This window comes from Heliangelus exortis, chromosome 1, assembly GCF_036169615.1.
Source record: "Heliangelus exortis chromosome 1, bHelExo1.hap1, whole genome shotgun sequence".
NCBI lineage: Eukaryota > Metazoa > Chordata > Aves > Apodiformes > Trochilidae > Heliangelus > Heliangelus exortis.
Window position 1 is genome coordinate 66,024,264 of NC_092422.1, and position 19,011 is coordinate 66,043,274.

Consider the following 19,011-nt stretch of genomic DNA (forward strand, 5'->3'; position numbering starts at 1 on the left):
TACCCCTGACATCTCTCCTCAACTGTATTTTCCTTCTCTGGATTTCTTTTTCCTCTTTTGATCATGCCATCGCATCTCCCTGCAAATCAGGCCCCCTAAACTCTCTAATATTAGTTTATCGTTTGCTTTTTCCCTTGATCTTGCTAAAGGAAGACATCATTTGCAGTCCCAGAAGAACCTGAGTGGTTCTTGTCCCTGTCTGTGTGCATTAGAAGTTTATGTGTGTTCTAATACCTTGTTAAAATGTTAAGACTTCATAGCACTCTACCCCTCTGGTTGCCATAGGCAAGGTAGAGGCTGAACAGCAGCATTCAATTAAGCTAATTTAATGTTCCATTGCCTGGCTCAAGCAGAAAGGAAAAAAAAACCACAACCTACTACATACATAACATGCAAGGCAGAGCAACAACATTTGTGCTTGGCAGTCTTTCGCAAACTGACCAAAATACAATTCAGAATCTTTTTGAAAGGCAATAGAAAATAGCAAGTGAACCTTTGGAAATTATTTTTTACACTTAGTGTTGAGAATATGACTCGTGTTGTTTAAAAAAAATAGCATTCTGTAAAAGGTGAAGCCTGAGTGAGAGCATCTTTTAAAGCAGACAGTCTTACTGAGTCCTTAGAATAGCAAGCAGCACCATCCAGTGGTGATTTTTTCCTATTAGGTTCTTAATTAAGATCAATTTACATGCTACAAAAGTACCATGGCATCCAAAATAAGTTATTTTTCCTTAAAGCAGACATATTAAGAGCAGAGACAGACTTCTACCAAGATAGATCTTAACAGTTAGGCAGGCAATAGTCCATGTAAAATCAATATTCACATTGGATTAATAATACAAAATCATTGTCTTGACATATAAAGCTGAAATCCAGATGAGGATTTTGCTAACTCTTTTACCGTATTTTTTTTTTTTTAATTTAAACGTGTCCTGGCCTTAACTTACAGGACTCACTACTTCCTTTACACTTCTTTGTTGAAATTATAGAGGATAAAAATGACTGTAGTTCATCTAACTGGTGATGTCTTCTTCCTGCTGGAACCTCCTTGTTGGTGGCAGTAGGTCGGCTCTACCCAAGTGGTAGAAATCATGGCACCTCAGGGGTAGTGATCCACTGTCTTCATAAGGAGCAACTTGTAATACTCCTGCACAGCTGCTTTAAAGTAATTTTGAGCCTCTCAGACTGCACAGAGGTCACAGCCTGCTCTTGAGTGCAAAAAGTAGAAAACGACCATAAGCCTTGATAGCCCTTATTGCTTAACTGCCAGCTCAGGCATAGGCAGCTCTCTGGGAGAACATCCAGGGTACTGCCCAGTGAATTCTTCATTCTGGGGGACTGGACAGATGGATTCACTCTACATCTGCATCCCCTTAGTCAATCCAGTCCTCCAGAACCTATCTCAGCAGGCTTTGCTGCCTTCTTCTGCTCCACATGCCTTGATACCACTCCTAATGCACACACACAGTTTATGTCCTAAAAGCCTGCGGACTGCAAGATTGCCCTCATTACATTGCACACTGTCAGCTGGAGGAAAAATAAATAAATAAATAAATAAATTAAATCTAACGTTTCAAATGGTAATGATCCTTTAGGGGTATGGGATCTCCAAACCAGACTCACAACTGTGTGCTTCACAGGAAGGATAGAGCCATCTTGCTCAAGAGAGAGGTAGATTTTTCTTCCAGCTAGGTTCCTCTACTTGATTTTATGGTCTAGGTTTCAGTACATTGGATTCAGATACCAGGCAACACCCAGGGTCACAGCATGGATGACTTCTGCCTCAGGCTGGAAACACTGCTCTCTGAGCCCAACCTCCTGGCTCCATTTCTACCTCACTGTAAAACACTGCAGATCAAAGGCAGGCAGAATTCTTTCTCCCCAGATCAGGACCCAAGCTCTCTCAAAGAAGGAAAGGTGTACAAGAAACCATCCTTGTCCTGCTGGAAGATGGTCAGCACACCCAGGAGCATTGCCTTTCCTCCTCTGCCCTGATCCTGGGCTCTTTCACTCCCACCCACCTCTAGACAAGGAAGCAGATATGAGTAAACTTTTATTCTTTCCCAGTGAGGTCAGGTTCAGACTCTTCACCAGAGGGGATAGATGATTCGCTCTGATAACCCACTCCTAATTTTCTATCAAGCCCTACAGCAGTGTTTTAATTCCCTTCACAATTTTTCCATCCTTGCACAACTGTGTAGTGCCATCAGGAATATATTCTTTCCCACAAAGGCCAGGTAGAGCAATAGCTATATTTTTTTTTTCTAAAACATCGTTTCCAATAAAGACTATGGATTTTCTTCTGTCCCTTTACTACCAATCTTTTCATAGGAAATATGTGGAGGTGGGAACACTAATCCACACTCTTCTCTGTCTCTAAATAGAGACAGATCGATATGAGAATGAATAGGAAGTGAGAAACCATGCTGAGTAAGCTAATCCATAGTTTCTGTGACTTTCCTCATTTGAAAATTCTCCTTTACACTCAGCCTATTGCCATCACTTTAGATTATGTAGTGTATACCAGTGAATAGCTCCTCTGTTTTCCTACTTCTTCCCTGAAGCATCATTTTCCATGTGCAAACAAATAGCCTCATTACTGAAAATAAGCAAAAACTGGACGATGTGAGCATAGACAGCAGTAAAAACAAATATCTTACTTCATTTGTGAAAATGCTTCCTGCAAAGAAAGACTGGTTCAACTTGCCCCTTAACACCAGAAAATGGTCAGTCTGAGCCACATAAATATTGTGCTGTCTGCAGAAAATCTCTGCTGGTTAGATGCTCTTAAAAATCACTCTGCTTTGAGTTAAAGAAATTAAGCTTAAGGGATGTTTATTCATAATTTAAGATAGTTAATAATAGAAAAGTAATATGGAGAGAAACTGACACTCTCCATTTCCACTAAAGTAATAAAAATTGTGATTATAAGCCCATGCTTCATTCTGGTAAGAAGCTAGAGCTTTTAAGGCCAGATCTTGCACTTTCAAGTATTTGTGTTTTAAGGGGAAACAGAAGCATTTAAATGTTATTCAAGATGCCACATCACTAAAATGCCATATGAAAGATCCTGTCAAGGGCTCCTACCTACAAGACAGGATATGAAACTAGATGATAGTACCTATGAAGATACTAGAGGTAGGTTCCTAGGTAGGCTCTCAGAAGCTCTGTACTTTAATAAAACATGTTTAGCATTACTCCTTACATATTGCTAATTAATGCAGCCTCAATTGAGTTGTTATTATTATTTGTACATTTGCAGCTAATAGCTTTATCAGCTCAAGAAACTTTTCTAAATACCAATAAAACTTTATAATATTAACAGATACACTAAGATACAGATAGGCAGATAGATTTCTTCTCAGGATAACCAGTATATTATTCCATTCTTGATGTACACAAATAGAGGCAAAAGGGGAGAAATCAAAGATATCTTACTGTATTGCAAAGAGTGAATGAGATTTTACTTATACTACTTTTTCTTGACAATGCTGTACCACCAGATGTAACCATTACTAAAGCTGAGACAATAGAGTGTAAATAGTCACTTTCTTTATATATATAGATACAGAAAAAGGCTTTGCTGGAAAAAGAATGAGAATCAAAGGAGGCAAAAGATGAAACACTTTTAGCTGGAACAAAGATGTTTGAACCAGAAAAGTATAAAAATTCACTTTTTGCTTGATTTTTTTTTTCAACTTCTCAGTTGAAAGAGACTACACAGCTTGAGATCCAAATCTAGAAAGAGCCTTTCTTTAAATACATTGTGAACTAATTTAGTACAGCAACATTAACATGCAACTCTGTACATCAGCACTTTATGCCAGATCTCCCTGGAGACCTATGTGAAAAAATACTTATAGCTTATCTTACCTATGCTTGTCAGTAATCCTGAAGGCTCAGATGGTTGAGCTGAGATCAACAAAGATAAACCTGAAAAACTCTTTTTTTTTTTTTTTTTTAAACATACACTTGTTTTTATTTCCTGTGCAGCATAGTTTTCCAAGAACAGAATAAAATACTAATTGTTTCCAAAAGGTCTATAAAAGAGCATTAGATTAGGTTGATTAGAAAATATCACAAGAAGCAAAACTTTTTTCTCCTTTCTCCTCTGGAAGAAGGGGAGGGGACAGAAAATTGAAATGCAAAGAGGGAATTGATCAATATTTGAAAAAAAATCAGATGTATAGTTACTTAAAGAAATTATGATTACATGTGGAAAAAAACAGAAAGTCCCACAGATTTCAAAGAGAAAATGTAACTAAGAGATACCCATCAAAAGAGAATTAAAAGCAATATACCAGAATTTTGAAGAACAGAATAGAACTGTGGAGTAAAAAATGCTCATGTTTGTGATAAGCATGAAAAAAAAAAAAACATTTGAAATTAAAGATAAAAAAGAAGCATGTTCTTTTAACAAAAACATATTTGCATATTATGAATACCTAGCAAGAAATAAGTTTCAAAAGAAAAAAGACTTAAATACATGCCTGAAGAAACAAGGCTAAACAGCTTAACATGTTCCCTGAAACATATTAAGAACAGGACATCCTGAGATGGTAAGATTTCTCCACTGATGAGGACTGGTACTTCACATATATTGAAGTCCTTGACACTTGATACCAACTTAGAGGCAAAGAGCTGCCTCAATGCAGAATTCACCCTGTGTCTTTACCATGATGCAGGTTTGGAGAAGATGCCAGTTTACAGTAAATTCACTTCATTTTTCAACGGGAACATCATCAGCTTTTCCCATCATCTGTATTTGGAGGAGGCAGAAGCTCTTGCAGCCTGTTTTCCTGCAGCTTCCCCAGTGACTAAGGTTACACAGGGCAAGGGGAGAAGAGGAAGGAAAGATTAAAAGATGAGGACAGTGGGGCTGAGGAGGTTGGGAGCACAGGACCTACCAGTCATGTTTGGAGAAAAAGGCTGTGCAGGGGGATCATACCTTCAGGTGGCTCTTACGAGTGGTAACAGATAAAATGCTTCCTCTTTCTTCATTATTATAAGAAAATACGTGAAAGTATAACTCTAAAATTTGTTTTAGTGTCCCTACTGGTGGATGTTGAACTCCTATTGCCAATGACAATGAAGAAAACACAGGAAACTTGTAAAGACTGATAAAAGATGAGGAGCAGCAACACAGAAAATGGGAGTCCAGGAGAGATCCCTCCTGCAGCAACACGAATTTCTTTAGAAATTATAACCACTGGTAAAATGGAAAGTGCAATGTGTTGAGAGAGAGGGACTTCAGGCACTGAAATTATAAATACCAAATATAAAATAAGCTACTATTACATTTAACATCCATCTCTTGCAATAGATCCATGAGGGAAGCAAAAAACAGACAACTTTTTCTATGATAATTATTTCCAGCTTATATATTTAGTGTTTAAAATTTCCTCCGATTGTAGCATTTGTCATTCTTATAGATGTTGTGGAGAAAACAACACCATGGTGTAATAGGTTGCTTTCTACACTTTGAAATTAAAAAAAAAAAAAAGAAAACTTATAAGTATATATACCTTTGGATTTGCAGAAATAATGTTTCTGCCAACAAGAGAAGGCTTGAAATATTGATTTTGCACAGAAACTATCTGCCAATAAGTTGTTTTAAAACTTCCCCACAGAAACAACACAAAAAGTTATGTTTTCCATGGCTTTGCTTTTCAATTTAAAGCTTTTATTTCCTTTGACACATCAGTTGTTTCCAAGTGGCTTTCTAGGATGCATACAAACACAAAACCACCTTTCCCATACATTAAAAAACTAATGGTTTTTGCAATTGGTAAAGTGTTGCATATTTGGGGTGTTTTGTTGTTTTTTTTTTAATGAAAGCTGCTTTTTAAAGGATTAAGATTCTTTTGGTACTGGGCAGCATGCCGGCACATATTTATAGTAAAATCTAGTCCAATTCTCTTTCACACCAAATATGCTCTCTCTTTGCTCATTTATAAAGTTCATAGGGGTCTTTTTATCTTCATAAATAAATCACCATTGCAGAACAGCATAATCTAAATGCCCAAAGCATCTGTCATGCTGTGTGCACACTTTATTGATATTTGATTAGAAGGTGTTCAGCCATTTTACTGTTTCAGTGGGTAACAGGATGAAAATCTTAAAATATACAAGGGATGTGGAAATAAAATGAGCCTGCTGGGTGTATTTACTATTTACCTCCTTGTAGGCTTGATTTACTTCTGGTTTATACTAGTGTCAACCAAGTGTGATTCAACCTAGAGAATTTATTGACAATGTGAATGCTCACAAGAATAAAAAAAAAAAAAAATCTGCCCTTGTATCTGCTGTTTATTTCAAGATAATCAGACAGCAGGTGTTTTCAGTGCAAAGTAATCAGTTGGACTCCTGTGCTCTTTCTGACATGTTTTCCATCCTTAGTGTTGATGCAGCACCTTTTCATTGAGTTTGGTACCTCAAGACTTTGGAATGAAGATGCCATATATATTTATGCAATATATATTTAAAGTTCCCTCTCCCTTGACTTCTTCATGTTAACTCAGATTATATTTCCTCTTTAATACAGTAGAAGGATTCCTAAATGTTACTCGCTAAAAAGTGTGGTCAGTTTAACCTTTTAAAACTACATTAAGTTTAAAGTGCCTTAAAGGAGGGAATAACCAAATTTTTCCTTTCTTTTACATTATCTTAAAACCCAATTAACTTAAAACCAGATTTTACAAACTTTATATAAACCTGACTTATTTTCACTCCCACGGCCAAACTATAATCCTGTTAAAATATTAAAACACTAATAGGTCCTAATATAAAAAACCACGAGATCACTGCAACATCTAATAACTTGCCAAAATCAGTTACATTTCAGAAAAATTTCCTTGCAGATTTCTTATTTATGCCATTTGCAACACTGGTGGTACAGAAATAATTCATACACACATTTTAAAAGTCCATTAAAGCCCCCAAATTAGATCCTTCCTTGTACACCATTTATAGTGTAAGGCAAATATAAAATAAACAAAAAAACATGACTTACTTCCAGTATGATCAGCACATAGACACCTACTAAGATGACGGATGCAATAGTTACTTGTGCCTCTATATTTGCATGAAGGTACTGGTACTTCATGGAGAAAGGAACATTTCCAGGCTCCTTTAGGAAAGCTTGAATGTTTATGTTTAAGAGGGGGCCTCTGGTGAAAGAAAGATATTTTTTCTTATTTATGGAAAGAAATAAACTAATTTTATTTATGCATTAATGTTATATTGAATACCTATAAATTTATGCATGTGTTAAATCTTTACAATTGCAAGCAACTTTTAAAACATTTTCACTTTATTCTTCTTAATGTCACTGTTTAGAAAGTAACTCAAGAACAAACCTGCCTTGTAAATCCATTAAAAAAAAAAAAAAAAAAAAAAAGACATTCTTTCTTTCCCCCCTGTAACAGGCAGTGCTAGATTATTTTTAAACATTATCTATCCCATCATAGTTAAGTCTCTGCAAACTACTGCTTCAACAGACCATTTCTCAGTCTCTCAGCCAACCTGTTTGCTATCGGGAAGTTCCTGGTTGTGATGATTCGCTCATTCCTTTGTGAGGTTAAGGGTAGAGACCAGCTGTATAACACCTGCAAAAAAGTCACAGTTGGAAATATTAATAAAGGTCACTGAAAGCTATATGTCTCTTTTCTAGGGTTTTACTCCTTTATTCACTCTCCTGTCCATTTAAGAGAATTTAAGGGCATGACAGACATCAGGGTACATTAATTACTCCTCCTCGGGCATGTTAGAGGTGCTCAGGTTGGAGCAAACTCATTCTCATCCCCTAACTCAATCAATGAGGTCAGACACTTACAGGAGGTGCTCCAGGGTGGGAATGCCAAATCACACTTTGCATTGACTATAAAGAGTACCTGGGGCAGCCAGGCTCAACAGGAAAAAGGTTCACCCCCATCAACTGCCTGGGAAGAAAACTAACACAGAGAAGGTACAGGGCATGAAAGGCCCAGGAGCAACAAGGGTCCAGGCATTATGAAGAGGACATGGTAGAATTTCAGTAAACAAAATTACTGTCTGCTGCTCTTCTAGCAAAAAGAAAAAAAAAAACAGCAAATCCTTCAGAAAATAAAGACTTTCTGAAACTTTGCCCAATTAACTACACACTGATATTCAAACAAGTTTAGCCACATATAGTCTTTAAATGTGGATACAGATATTCTCTTTTTTTAAAAAATGGAACTTTAAAAAAAGTCAAATTTGGTTAACCTAAATCCTGAGCCTGTCCTGAGTCTGTATGTTACAAAGTGGAGGAAAATAACAGCTTAATCAACCAACACTGAACACCTGATCTAGCTGAAGATGCCCCTGCTTCACTGCAGGAGGTTGAGTTAGATGACCTTCGAAGGCTCCTTCCAGCCCAAACCATTCTGTAATCTGACACAGAGAAATGGGTTGGACTTGATGATCTCTGAGGTCCCTTCCAACCCAGCCAATTCTATGAATGCCTCAGGATTCTGCAGAGAGGCAAGGTTATTTTGGTTACCTACTCCTTGCATCAGGACCACTGCTGGCAGGCCAGCAGGAGGTGGGATGCTGCAGCCAAGTGTGGGCTGGCTACCCCACAGCTGCATGAAGGCTCCTTGGGGATCACTGCCATCAGCACGTGTTACAGCAGCCTTCCCATCACAGGAGTGGATGGATTAAGGGAGTAATTGCCATTATGGCATTGTCTGCTGAGGCAGTGGGACTGACATTTTTGCCATAGACTGTGAGATGGGATGTAAGCAGGAATATTGGTGGTGTTGGTGGTAAGCAGGAATATTGAGCTGTGCTGTCAGTGGCAGAGGCAGGCTGTCCTGTAGCTGCTACAGAATAAGAGGGAGTTGTTTGTATGTCAATGCAATTCATTAAGCTTTGAAGCTTCTTTTTGTTTTTCAGTGGTACAGATGACAGGCTGTAAAAAAACCCTCTTCACCAAGTTCTCTGCCAGAGAGCAGAAGCAACTTTTTACAAACAATGTCAACAATAAGAAAGCCTTAAGAGAAATAAAGCCGATAAATGTGACACATTAGAGAAAATAGTTTGCAACAAAATGTGAAACTGCATTTCAGTGAGTGCAAAAAGGCACTTTACACTTCTTTTTCTTCCTTCTAAAACAACTTTTGAAACATTGCCAACTTAAAACATGAGAACTTCTGTGGTAATTGTCAGTCAGTTTTACAAAATTTTAGAATAGGAACCTATTCTAAGCTTCCTAGTCTAAGGGATTTCCATTTGTGAATGCTTTGTGCACCATTACACAGTGGCTGTCTGTATTTACATCTGGCCAGGTCCACCGCACAGAACCTATAGTAAGCCTCATCAAGACAAAAGAAAAATGTCATTTTGCTCTTATTCTAATAAGTTTTCTAATTCTGACATTGGCACACTTTGCAGGAGGAAAAAGCACAAGCACTTAAACAATGGTGATGGAAATACAAGTGATACAAGAGACCTCAGAAAAAAATGAAAGAAAATTTACAGACCATGAACTGCTGCTGACGTCTCCTCCTTGATCCAGCTGCTTCTGCCTGGCTGATTTGTATTAAAATGTACTCCTCTGTTTGTCCACCAATTACATCTGTTATAAATGGTCCTCCTACATCTAACTTTAACAGGGCAGTATCACGAAAATCAGTCAGGTTCATAGCTGTTAATGAAGTTGTTAAGGTGTAAGCATCGAGTACAAATAACTGTTGGCTGTACAAATTCCAGAAAAAGAAAGGTTTATTCAACTTATATTGAAAAATACATTCTTTGCCTAAAATGCTTGACAAACTATGAAAAGAACAAAATAAAGGTTTCCTGAAGAAACAGGAATTATGGGTTCAGAACAAATACATCTGTCCTTTCCCAGCAGCTTTTGAGATCACTAATGCTTTCAGCTGGCACTGTAGATGTACCAAAGCTCCAGTATAGCATATGGAGATAGACAGAGAAGTGAGGCCCTTTAAGTGCTTGTACCAGATGAAAAGCTGCAGCATTAGCTCAGCAATTTAAATATTACATAATTCGTACTGGGGAAAACACTGTGGAAGGTCCATCCAGGGGGAAAACTAGATCAGAATGAACATCCTGTTCATGCCAGACAATTTGGGTTTTGGTCAAAATTTTACTCACATGTTTTCAAACATCTGAAAGACATATTTTCAAGCTCCTCTTGGTTGGAGTGTTCATAGTCTCTTTCTCCTCCATCCCTCTCTTCTGCTTTTGCTTTCTTCATCCTTTGGATGTCTAGCATGGTCTGTGGTCAAACTAGGTTGCTGGTCTAATATAATTGTGATGTCAGCCAACCATGATCCCCAAATCTAATTTAAACGTGGCTCTATTAGTCCAAATACATCTAGGGCTATTTAAACTCAAACTCAGTATTTTGAGAAGCCCACTTCTGGCATGGTTGAGAAAGAAGTGGCCCTGAGGGGAATAGGGAAAGCCTAAGGTCTTAAAACCTTCAAAGTGTTTTTGTTACTGTAACAGAGAGATACTGTATTGCATTTCTTTTGTTCCTGTCTGACCAGATAGAGAGCTAAGGTATTACCACATTAAAAAAAAAAAAATTTAAAAAATCCTAAAAAGGGAACATATGTCTTTACACATATATGTTTTGGTTAAAACATGCTACTTAATCACATGCTTGAGTATCTTAATGGTCTTTACACCTGACATTTAATTGAGCATACTGCAAAGAATGAATCTGTTAATGAAAAAAAAAAAAAATGTACAAGACCCATATACCTACCAGAAGGGGTTTCCCAGCAAGACATTTTTTGCCCACAGAACTCTAAGATTTTAACAGAAAAATACAGGACAGTTAGAGAGGACCCAGTGCAGTGCTGTGCCCTCCTTCCCAGGTAGACCCAGTAAGGCCACCATGTCAGACCAGGCTCTAAGAAGGAAAACTTGGCATCTTTATGCAGGAGTCATTCATCTCAAAAATAGGTGTTGCTTCTGTCTGCATTTCCTGAAGGAGAACTGAACCTAAAAAAGAGATGTCTCTCACAATAACCAAAAAAGCACCTGGTGGCAGGTGAGTAGCCAGTGCATTGCAAAGTAACGTAAGGATCACCATGCCTATCATTGCAAGCTCAGCAAGTACCATTAGTGCCTCTCATATGCCTTTCATTAAGAATGAGCCTCCCAAGCATCTATTTACTTCAAGGAATCAGTCAGGAAAGGCAAAATGAAAAGCACAGATGCAAAAGTCAGAAGAGCAGTTGCAGTCAGGAGAATTTACAAACACAGCCCTCAAAGAGGGTAAATAAAAATTATAATGGTGGTCTCCTGGCTCTGAAGGTTTTAAGTGTGATTTGGCATCTCAGTTTTCTGTGTTCAAATTAATACATAATATTAATCTCAACTGGAACTATATCTATATCTTTAACTAAGAACATTAATTATACCTTCTAAAAGCCCTGCTGACCTGAAGTCATTAACTCAATTTGGGACACCTCTTGACAGTCTGCTTTTTATTAGGATTGTAGCCAGTAATTTATGTCTTGAAAAGCCTCAGGTGCATATAATTATGGTAACTTCCTTTTAAGCGATACCTTTAAAATAAGTCCTGTAATTATCCAGATGACACATTCAGGAGCTATTATAAAGGATGCTTAAAATTAAAGAGGGAAAAAAGAAACCTTATTTTCAAGAAGAGTGGTTCCTTCTTCTTCTACAAAGATGAGGATAGTTTAATGTTTTTTCATTCCTTTCTGTGCATTTATAAAACCATCAGAAAGAGCCCTAGCAATACAGATGTTAAAGTTCTCTGAGCATCCCTGCCCTTACTGGTCTGTACTGAGGTTCTTAAATCCTATCAGGGTTACCTTTCTTCAGACAGTATTTAGAGACTGTCATAATTCCATTGTTAGACTGTAGCAGATCACAGCCTTTATGAAAGGTGAAATCAAAGTAAATCAGGAAAAAACTTCAGCCACACTTATGTGAATAAAAAAGTTTTGGTATTTTTTTAATAGGCTACTCTTCAGAATATTTTTGTTTTCTTTATCTTGGTTTTATGTTTTCCTTAAACTCCCAGAATATCACTTCGTCTATATTTTAATCAGCCAGATGTGACAAACATTTGGAAAAAACTTCTTTTCACTTATAGACTAATTTTTACTCTGCAAGTTAGCCATGCTGGAAATTATTATTTTTTCTAAACTTTTTTATATCGTGGCATCCAGTCTGCTTCTTTAAAGCAAAAAATTGTCCCTGACAAGATTTACAGCCAGAGCTGTTATTTTTTATTCCACTTCAACTAAGCTGCCTCATTTTTGTGTCATTCCATTCTTGAAATTATATTACTGCTGTGAATTATCCTGTCAAGGGATTTGCATTTGTGAATGCTTTGTGCACCATTACACAGTGGCTGTCTGTATTTACATCTGGCACCAGACCAGGTCCACCGCACAGAGCTAAACTAAGAGCTGTTTTTTTTCTGATCTTGGTTTCCAACTCCTACAAGGCATTGAAAGGCATACTAATCACTTTGGGTTTTTTGTAGCTCATGTAGACAACATGACGGAATGGGACACGCTGGACAAATTATTAAATTGGTATTCATTTGCCTTCTGTACTGCAGGCGTCTACATCTGAGTTGGTTACTCCCTTAAAATCAGTGAAAAGAGGGTGTTTTTAAGATGGAACTCATTGCTTCATTTTAGACCACCACACAAAGAGGAATCACTCATGAGAAGGACCCATTCCCTCTATTAACTATAAAAAGAGCCTAGGATGACTAAGTCAGGTGTAGCTGAGATGAATCACTCCCTACATACTGAGTACCTGCTCTAACCTCCATCATGCCATAAATTCAGAATGTACAGAGCCAACTGAAAAGCCATGACTGGCAGAGACTTATATTTGCATGCAGATGACTGACTTTATGCTTTCTTAAATATTTACTTGTGTTACTTGGTCTGTCTACTGCAAAATGTAACTTGAGAATACCATTTGTCACCAACTGTCTGTTATACTTTTATACTGTTGATCCTGATTTGTAACCAGGGCACTTATGCTAGTTTCTCTAGGATCTCACCATTTTAAAGAAGGCATTTTGCCTGATTCTTTCCATCTATTTTTACATGTTGTCTGTAACTGGGGTTATTGCTGCATCACTCTGTCTTATCCCCTTTTGTAGCTCATGACATTTTTTTTCATAAGCCCAACACAATATTCCAAGTCAACCCATCTGCTTTTCTATACCTACAGGTTTCCCCATCTGAAGAATCGTCCATATCTTTTCTCCTTTTTTCCTTTCTATCCCCTTCCCCCCCCCCTTTGTCAGCAATCTGGTTCCATTTTTGGGAAAACATTGGGTTTATCCTTTCTCCCTGTGTTCCATCATTTCTTTTAGAAGTTTGTGAGTCCTAATACACTTTTTTTTCTCCAGCATTTTCTGAAGGATGCCTTGAGATTCTGATTCTTTTCGTGCCTCCTCAAGTGGTTTGGGTCTTCATCCATCTACTTCACAGCTTGGACACTGCCAGCAGGCCAAAATGTTTAGTACATTTCCAATAGCATCAACAAACAAAAAATATTTTTAAATATGTTCTACAAGGAAAAGTGATGGTGCAGTGTCGGACAGGAGAGAACTAGAGTCACAAAATTAAAGAAACACTGGGAAAGGGATTAGAGAGGTTGTTTCATTCCTTAAGTTAATTTATGCTCCCTGGGAGAAGAATTCATTTTTAGGACCTTCAAGAGAGCTGAAAAGTCTACTAAAAATTGACCATATTCTTTCCCTCACAGTCTGTCTTTCTGTATGTACCTTTGGCTTAGGGAGTAGGAAAGGTTGTTTTCAGTCTTACTAATGACATGATTGCAAGTTTACCTGGTCACCTTTTCTTGCTCCATATTTAACACAATTGCACCAATCATTCAGACTCATGCAAATATTTTATAATAAGGTCAGCACATTTACCCATCTTATGTCTGCTCAGTCTAGACTTCCCATCAATTTCCCATCAACTGCCATATGTGGGATTGTTCTAATTAGTTCCACCATATTCAAATGAAGTGAGACACCTCATCTATGATGTAAATTTCAACATATTATTGCTATTGAAATACATCTTCTACATTCTGAATTTGAAATCCTTGACTGGATGTGATGGAATCTCTTGGAGTTACTAAGGAAGGAGGTAAGTCAGTGAAAATGGCCACAGCTTGCCAGTTTGATATCTCTTGTTTTGTGGACTGACCATAAACCTGTTCAGCCATGACTTGAGGTGATTTATTTTCATTAAGTTTTGTTTTGCCTGCAAAGTGCAAGTGAGTAAGGAACCCTTCACGGTGGGTGCTGTGCAAATAGAGACCTTGCAAAATGTCAATCCTTGCTTCGAGAATTTTACTGAGGAAATGTCAAACATTTAAAGCAAACAATCAGAATAGGACTGAAAGGCTTTTAAATGGATTTATAAAAATGCAGGTTCCTTGGCCAAACTTGGGAAAAATTCAAAATCCACTCCCCAGTTAGCAGCTTTCAGGTCCAACAGAAGGAAGTTTTGGAAATCAGTCTGAAAAAGGATAATAAAATTTTTTCACCTAGGCTGATATAACCTTCCCTCAGCTACAAGAAGAACTGGCACAAGTACAGAGGTTGGAAGGGAAGCAAACAAGCCAGGTGCTGATACAGTTGTCAGGGACATTGTTAAGATGAAAATTCACATCTCAGTGAGGTACTTGTGAAACCCATTGTACAGAAATGTGTTGGAAGAAGATTCACCTTTTCTTGTATAAAGAAAGTGTTTCTACTATTAACAAGTGTAGAAATAGTAAAAGTTGTATCAGGCACAGTGAAAGAAAAGGCACTGTATCAAGGCAACACTTCTTTAAATGACAGTGAAGTAGCTTAGATTTTGAATGCATAATTCCTTAATAGCATCCACAAATCCCTATTGCTTTTTAATTTCATAAAGCCTTGTTCAATGCAAAAAAAATACTGCACAGTTCTGCTACAGCTGCCTGATCTCCTCTGCTGGAGAAAAATTTAAAATTTTGTTTAGATCGGGGCAGAAGTTACTAGAATTGAAGGAATGAGTACAGAGCATATTTAGCCTTTCGGAAGATTCTTCAAATCTGAAAACCTGTGAAAGTTGTGAAGAAGAGAAATAATTCTCACTAACTCTTTGGTCGACTAGTTAATGTAGACAGGTTACCTGGAGGTTTGAATTGTCAAATAGCTACAAAAAATAAAAATGTTCATGTCATAGAACAGGTACATGTAACTAAACTAAGAAATATAGGAATTTATTCAGACTCTGTATCTCTATATCTCTTCTTATGTTTTTAGAACCCACTTCCCAAAGGCATGTCATCCTATTAGTGCTTCCCACTTAACATACAATCTTTGAGCCAAAGATCTGAATGTTTCACAAAGTGAAATCAAAAGGGTATTTCACCTTGCTTCCTGCACAAGAGAGTTCTCTAGACAGACTTCAGTACCAGCACTTCTTTCTGGCAGGAAAGAGCTGACTATTAGAATTCATAAGCCAACAAATACCAAACTTTTTCAAAAAGGAACAGTATTCCCGTTGTTTTGGAAAACTATACTAAATCCACCAAATCTCAATCTAGTGCTTGGAAGGGAAATCAGTATCAAAAAAAGAAAAGCAAAAATAAAAACCAAAAACTTACAGATTCAAAAAGCTTAGAGCTTCTATTAATTCACAGGAGGCAAAATTTTCTTTTCAGAAACTGCAGCCAGCACACGTCAGTGCTACGTGCCAGGTTTGTATCCATGGGGATGGGAAAAAAAAAAGGAAGATACAGGTGGACTAATAGACAGTGGGAAGAAAAACAGAGTAAATCCAAGGAAGAGAAAAAGGTATAGAAACATAAACAGGAAACAGAGCAAGTGGAAAAGTGCTAAAGAGATATATGAAAAGCAGGTCACCCCCCTACTAGCAGATGCTAGTCTCTTCTAGCAGCCAGAAAGTCCTTCCTCTGAGACATTCTAATGCCCAAATTCTAATGGGCATGGCAGAAAAAAAGCAAATTCCTAAGTGACATGGGATGACAAAGGAGAAAAAAATCCAAAGGGGACCACCGGATTCTTTTTTAAAAAATATTTCTAATTTTTTTGTTTTAGTGTATGCAGAAACATTGTAAAAAAGTATATAGTGGTTAGTACCCATTCCATACTTCTTAACAGCTTTTGAGGCATGAGCATTCATTGGCATAATTTGGCATCATATGAGCTAGGAGATTTATTTTCCACCCAAAGCAGTCTCTTATAATTACTTCTAAGGGTTTTGTGTCAAGGACTGCTGCATCACACCTACCAACCTACCATGGAATTCTTGTAGACATTCAGACTCCTAAAGTCCATGGGAATATTACAGTCTGTCTGCCAGCAGAAATCACATCTTCAACACTGCTGTGTCACTGGTTAACATTATCCATGCCTAGCCAAAAAGGGGAATACTTTCTTCACTATGTAACAAGGTGGAGGACAACCATGTGAGCTTACCCCTGTTTGAATTACCACATCATCTTGAAAATCAAGCAGGGCTTTGCTGAGCTGCTTGCCTCTCCCACATTTTTCCTCAGCTCAGTGACCTCAGGTAAGAACACAGGCACAGAACATCCAGTTTTCAACACACATGGCACAAATTGAGAAGGTTCAGCTCCAGGTTTGTCAAGGAAGAAAGGGAAATTCTATGTTATGATTGGCTCAAAGCATCCTGACATGGTAGGTAAAATGTGGGAATGCTCTTGTGTACTCAAATCCCAGCACTTCCCTGCAACAAGCAAAAGTAATAACTGCTTGCAGGCTCAATATGCACAATTCAACGTGTACAATTCCAAACCAAAACCTGTGGAAAGAAACCAAATTCTCAGGTTATGCTATGGCAATTGATTAAATCTTGGCCTCAAAACCTTGCTTTGGCAGGAGGGTGGCAATAGACCCCCTCTCCTTTGGCAAACTGGTCCATGACAGCCCTGATGCTGCTCGACACCACACTTAAATAGGAGTTTTTAACAGCTTCAAGGAGGAAAAAAATATTGGTGCAAACAGGATACTGATGGGAGTTCACAGCTGATATATTCATTGGTCCTACTAAGTGTTTACTTGTTTTCCTCCAAAAAGCAATCTCAACTTCAAATTATAAATGGCCCTCAAGCACTAACTTTTTCATTTACTCTACTAATTGTTCCAATATATTGTGTTTCAACAGTGAGAGTGCTAGTAATTGACTCTTCCTGATGAAAGCAATGGAACTGCCCAGTGAAATAGAAAAAAAGTAACATTTAAAACATTAAGACACCTCCCAGGAGCTTGTGAAATATCTATAGGTGAATTATTTTTAACACTAGTGAAACGAGAGCCAAGCAGATTGAAGACCAGACTGATTAAACTAGAAATATAGTGGGAACAAGAAATGTAAGTTATTTGAAAAAGTTTTTGTTTGTTTGCTGAATGAATGCTCCTCCCTCAAAGACTTTTCACATTTAGGACTTCATTCACCTGCAATGAATGTTTTATTCTGGGTTATTACGTTGCTTGTTCTCCTGAACATTTCTTGTCAGTTTGTGGGCTTAAGTTCACTATTCATCAATTTTGCACGGAAAAATTGTAAAGGACTCTGCACTCCCACTGAAAAACATCTACAGATCCATAGGTCCATACATATGGATGGGCTAAGCTGTCCTGGAAACATATCCATGTATAATCTAATTTCTGGCTTTTGAATGAGTAGCATCATGGTCCAAGTATACACAATATCCCACTAGCTCTGCAATACTTTTGGCTTCATGCAGACAGACACTAGACACAGGGCCTGGATGGATACCAGAAATTTCCTCAAATAGGTGCTATCCAGTATGACTTGGATAGGAAGCAGAATTTTGGCCTGTAGCAAAGGACATGTCTACGTGCAGTCCAGGCTCTGAGGATACCTAATCCTCTCAAAGTATAAGGCAGGAAACTCCAACCATTTCCACCAGTTCATCAATGAAACTTCAGTTCCCCTTTTTTTCAGAGAAAGAAGGATACAGAAGTTTTCCGCAGGTGATACTGCCAACATCTGCCAGGAAATACCTTGGTCTGGATAAATGCCAAATAAAATCTAGGGCAAGGACAAAAAACAGACATGCATTACTAACACAAAAACTGAAAAAAAACCTATTAAATTCATCTCAAATACATAAATGAGACTCGTTCAAACTGTATATTAAATTGTAAAATTGCTTTCAGTACTTTCAGGTACATTTCCACCAGAGCTGAAATACTTAACAGGGAGGAGTGGGATTTCTTCACAGACTTATGCCAAAGAGATTTGGCATAAGTCAAAGGCAATGTATTTTATCAAAGTACCTCTTAGGGTAATCTTAAGGATCTATATGGAAGGCAACAACCACAGCAGTTAAAGAGGATAAATTCAAGCATTTTTAAACATTCCTCAAGACTTGAAATCAATTTCTCTGATACTGAAAGTTTTGGTAAGGGAAGGAAGCACCCAGGCAGCCCTGGTACAGAGCTGCCTAACCCACTATGGCCTTTTGTAGCAATTGATGATGCATCCTCTCCAGCATCCTCAGGTGTCAGCCAGTATCTAAAGATTCATTCTAAATTCAACCAGCAGCAGTAAAGAATACACAAATTCACATTAAAGCTGCCTCCTGAAACTCAGCTGCTTACCTTACCACATTGTCCAGGGTGGCGGCTAGTGCAGCAAACAGTAATCTGATTAGGTATAAGGTCCTTCACAGTATTTTCATTTTTACCATCTTAAAGACATCTATTCATTAGCTAAGACCAAATATCACATCTCATTTTGAACTAATTCTAAGAAACTGGGGAGGTGGGGAAGGGAAGGGTTCCAAATTCAATACTTACAGAGCAGACAACTACAATGACAAAAAGGCCTGAAACTTTAAGGAATTTTAGACAGCATCTGAAAGGTAAAGAAGCATGTATTTACTATATGGCTAGTTTAAAATAAATCTTTTGTGTTCTCTTAATAACTCTGACATTTCAGAAACATCATGGTA

At 37.7% G+C, this 19,011-nt stretch overlaps 2 protein-coding genes across 2 annotated transcripts in view; one reads left to right on the plus strand and one right to left on the minus strand.

Moving 5' to 3' along the window:
• OCA2 (OCA2 melanosomal transmembrane protein) overlaps positions 1-19,011 on the minus strand; it is a 190,400-nt gene that overhangs the window by 112,858 nt on the left and 58,531 nt on the right. Inside the window, exons 6-10 of the mRNA XM_071746616.1 lie at positions 18,857-18,914; positions 18,014-18,086; positions 9,504-9,667; positions 7,525-7,607; positions 7,013-7,169 (exon numbers count right to left, since the gene is read on the minus strand). Of these exons, the coding sequence (XP_071602717.1) occupies positions 7,013-7,169; positions 7,525-7,607; positions 9,504-9,667; positions 18,014-18,086; positions 18,857-18,914 (535 nt within the window). The remainder of the gene's footprint in view (positions 1-7,012; positions 7,170-7,524; positions 7,608-9,503; positions 9,668-18,013; positions 18,087-18,856; positions 18,915-19,011) is intronic.
• LOC139797453 (magnesium transporter NIPA2-like) overlaps positions 1-19,011 on the plus strand; it is a 286,983-nt gene that overhangs the window by 16,999 nt on the left and 250,973 nt on the right. The window lies entirely within an intron of this gene.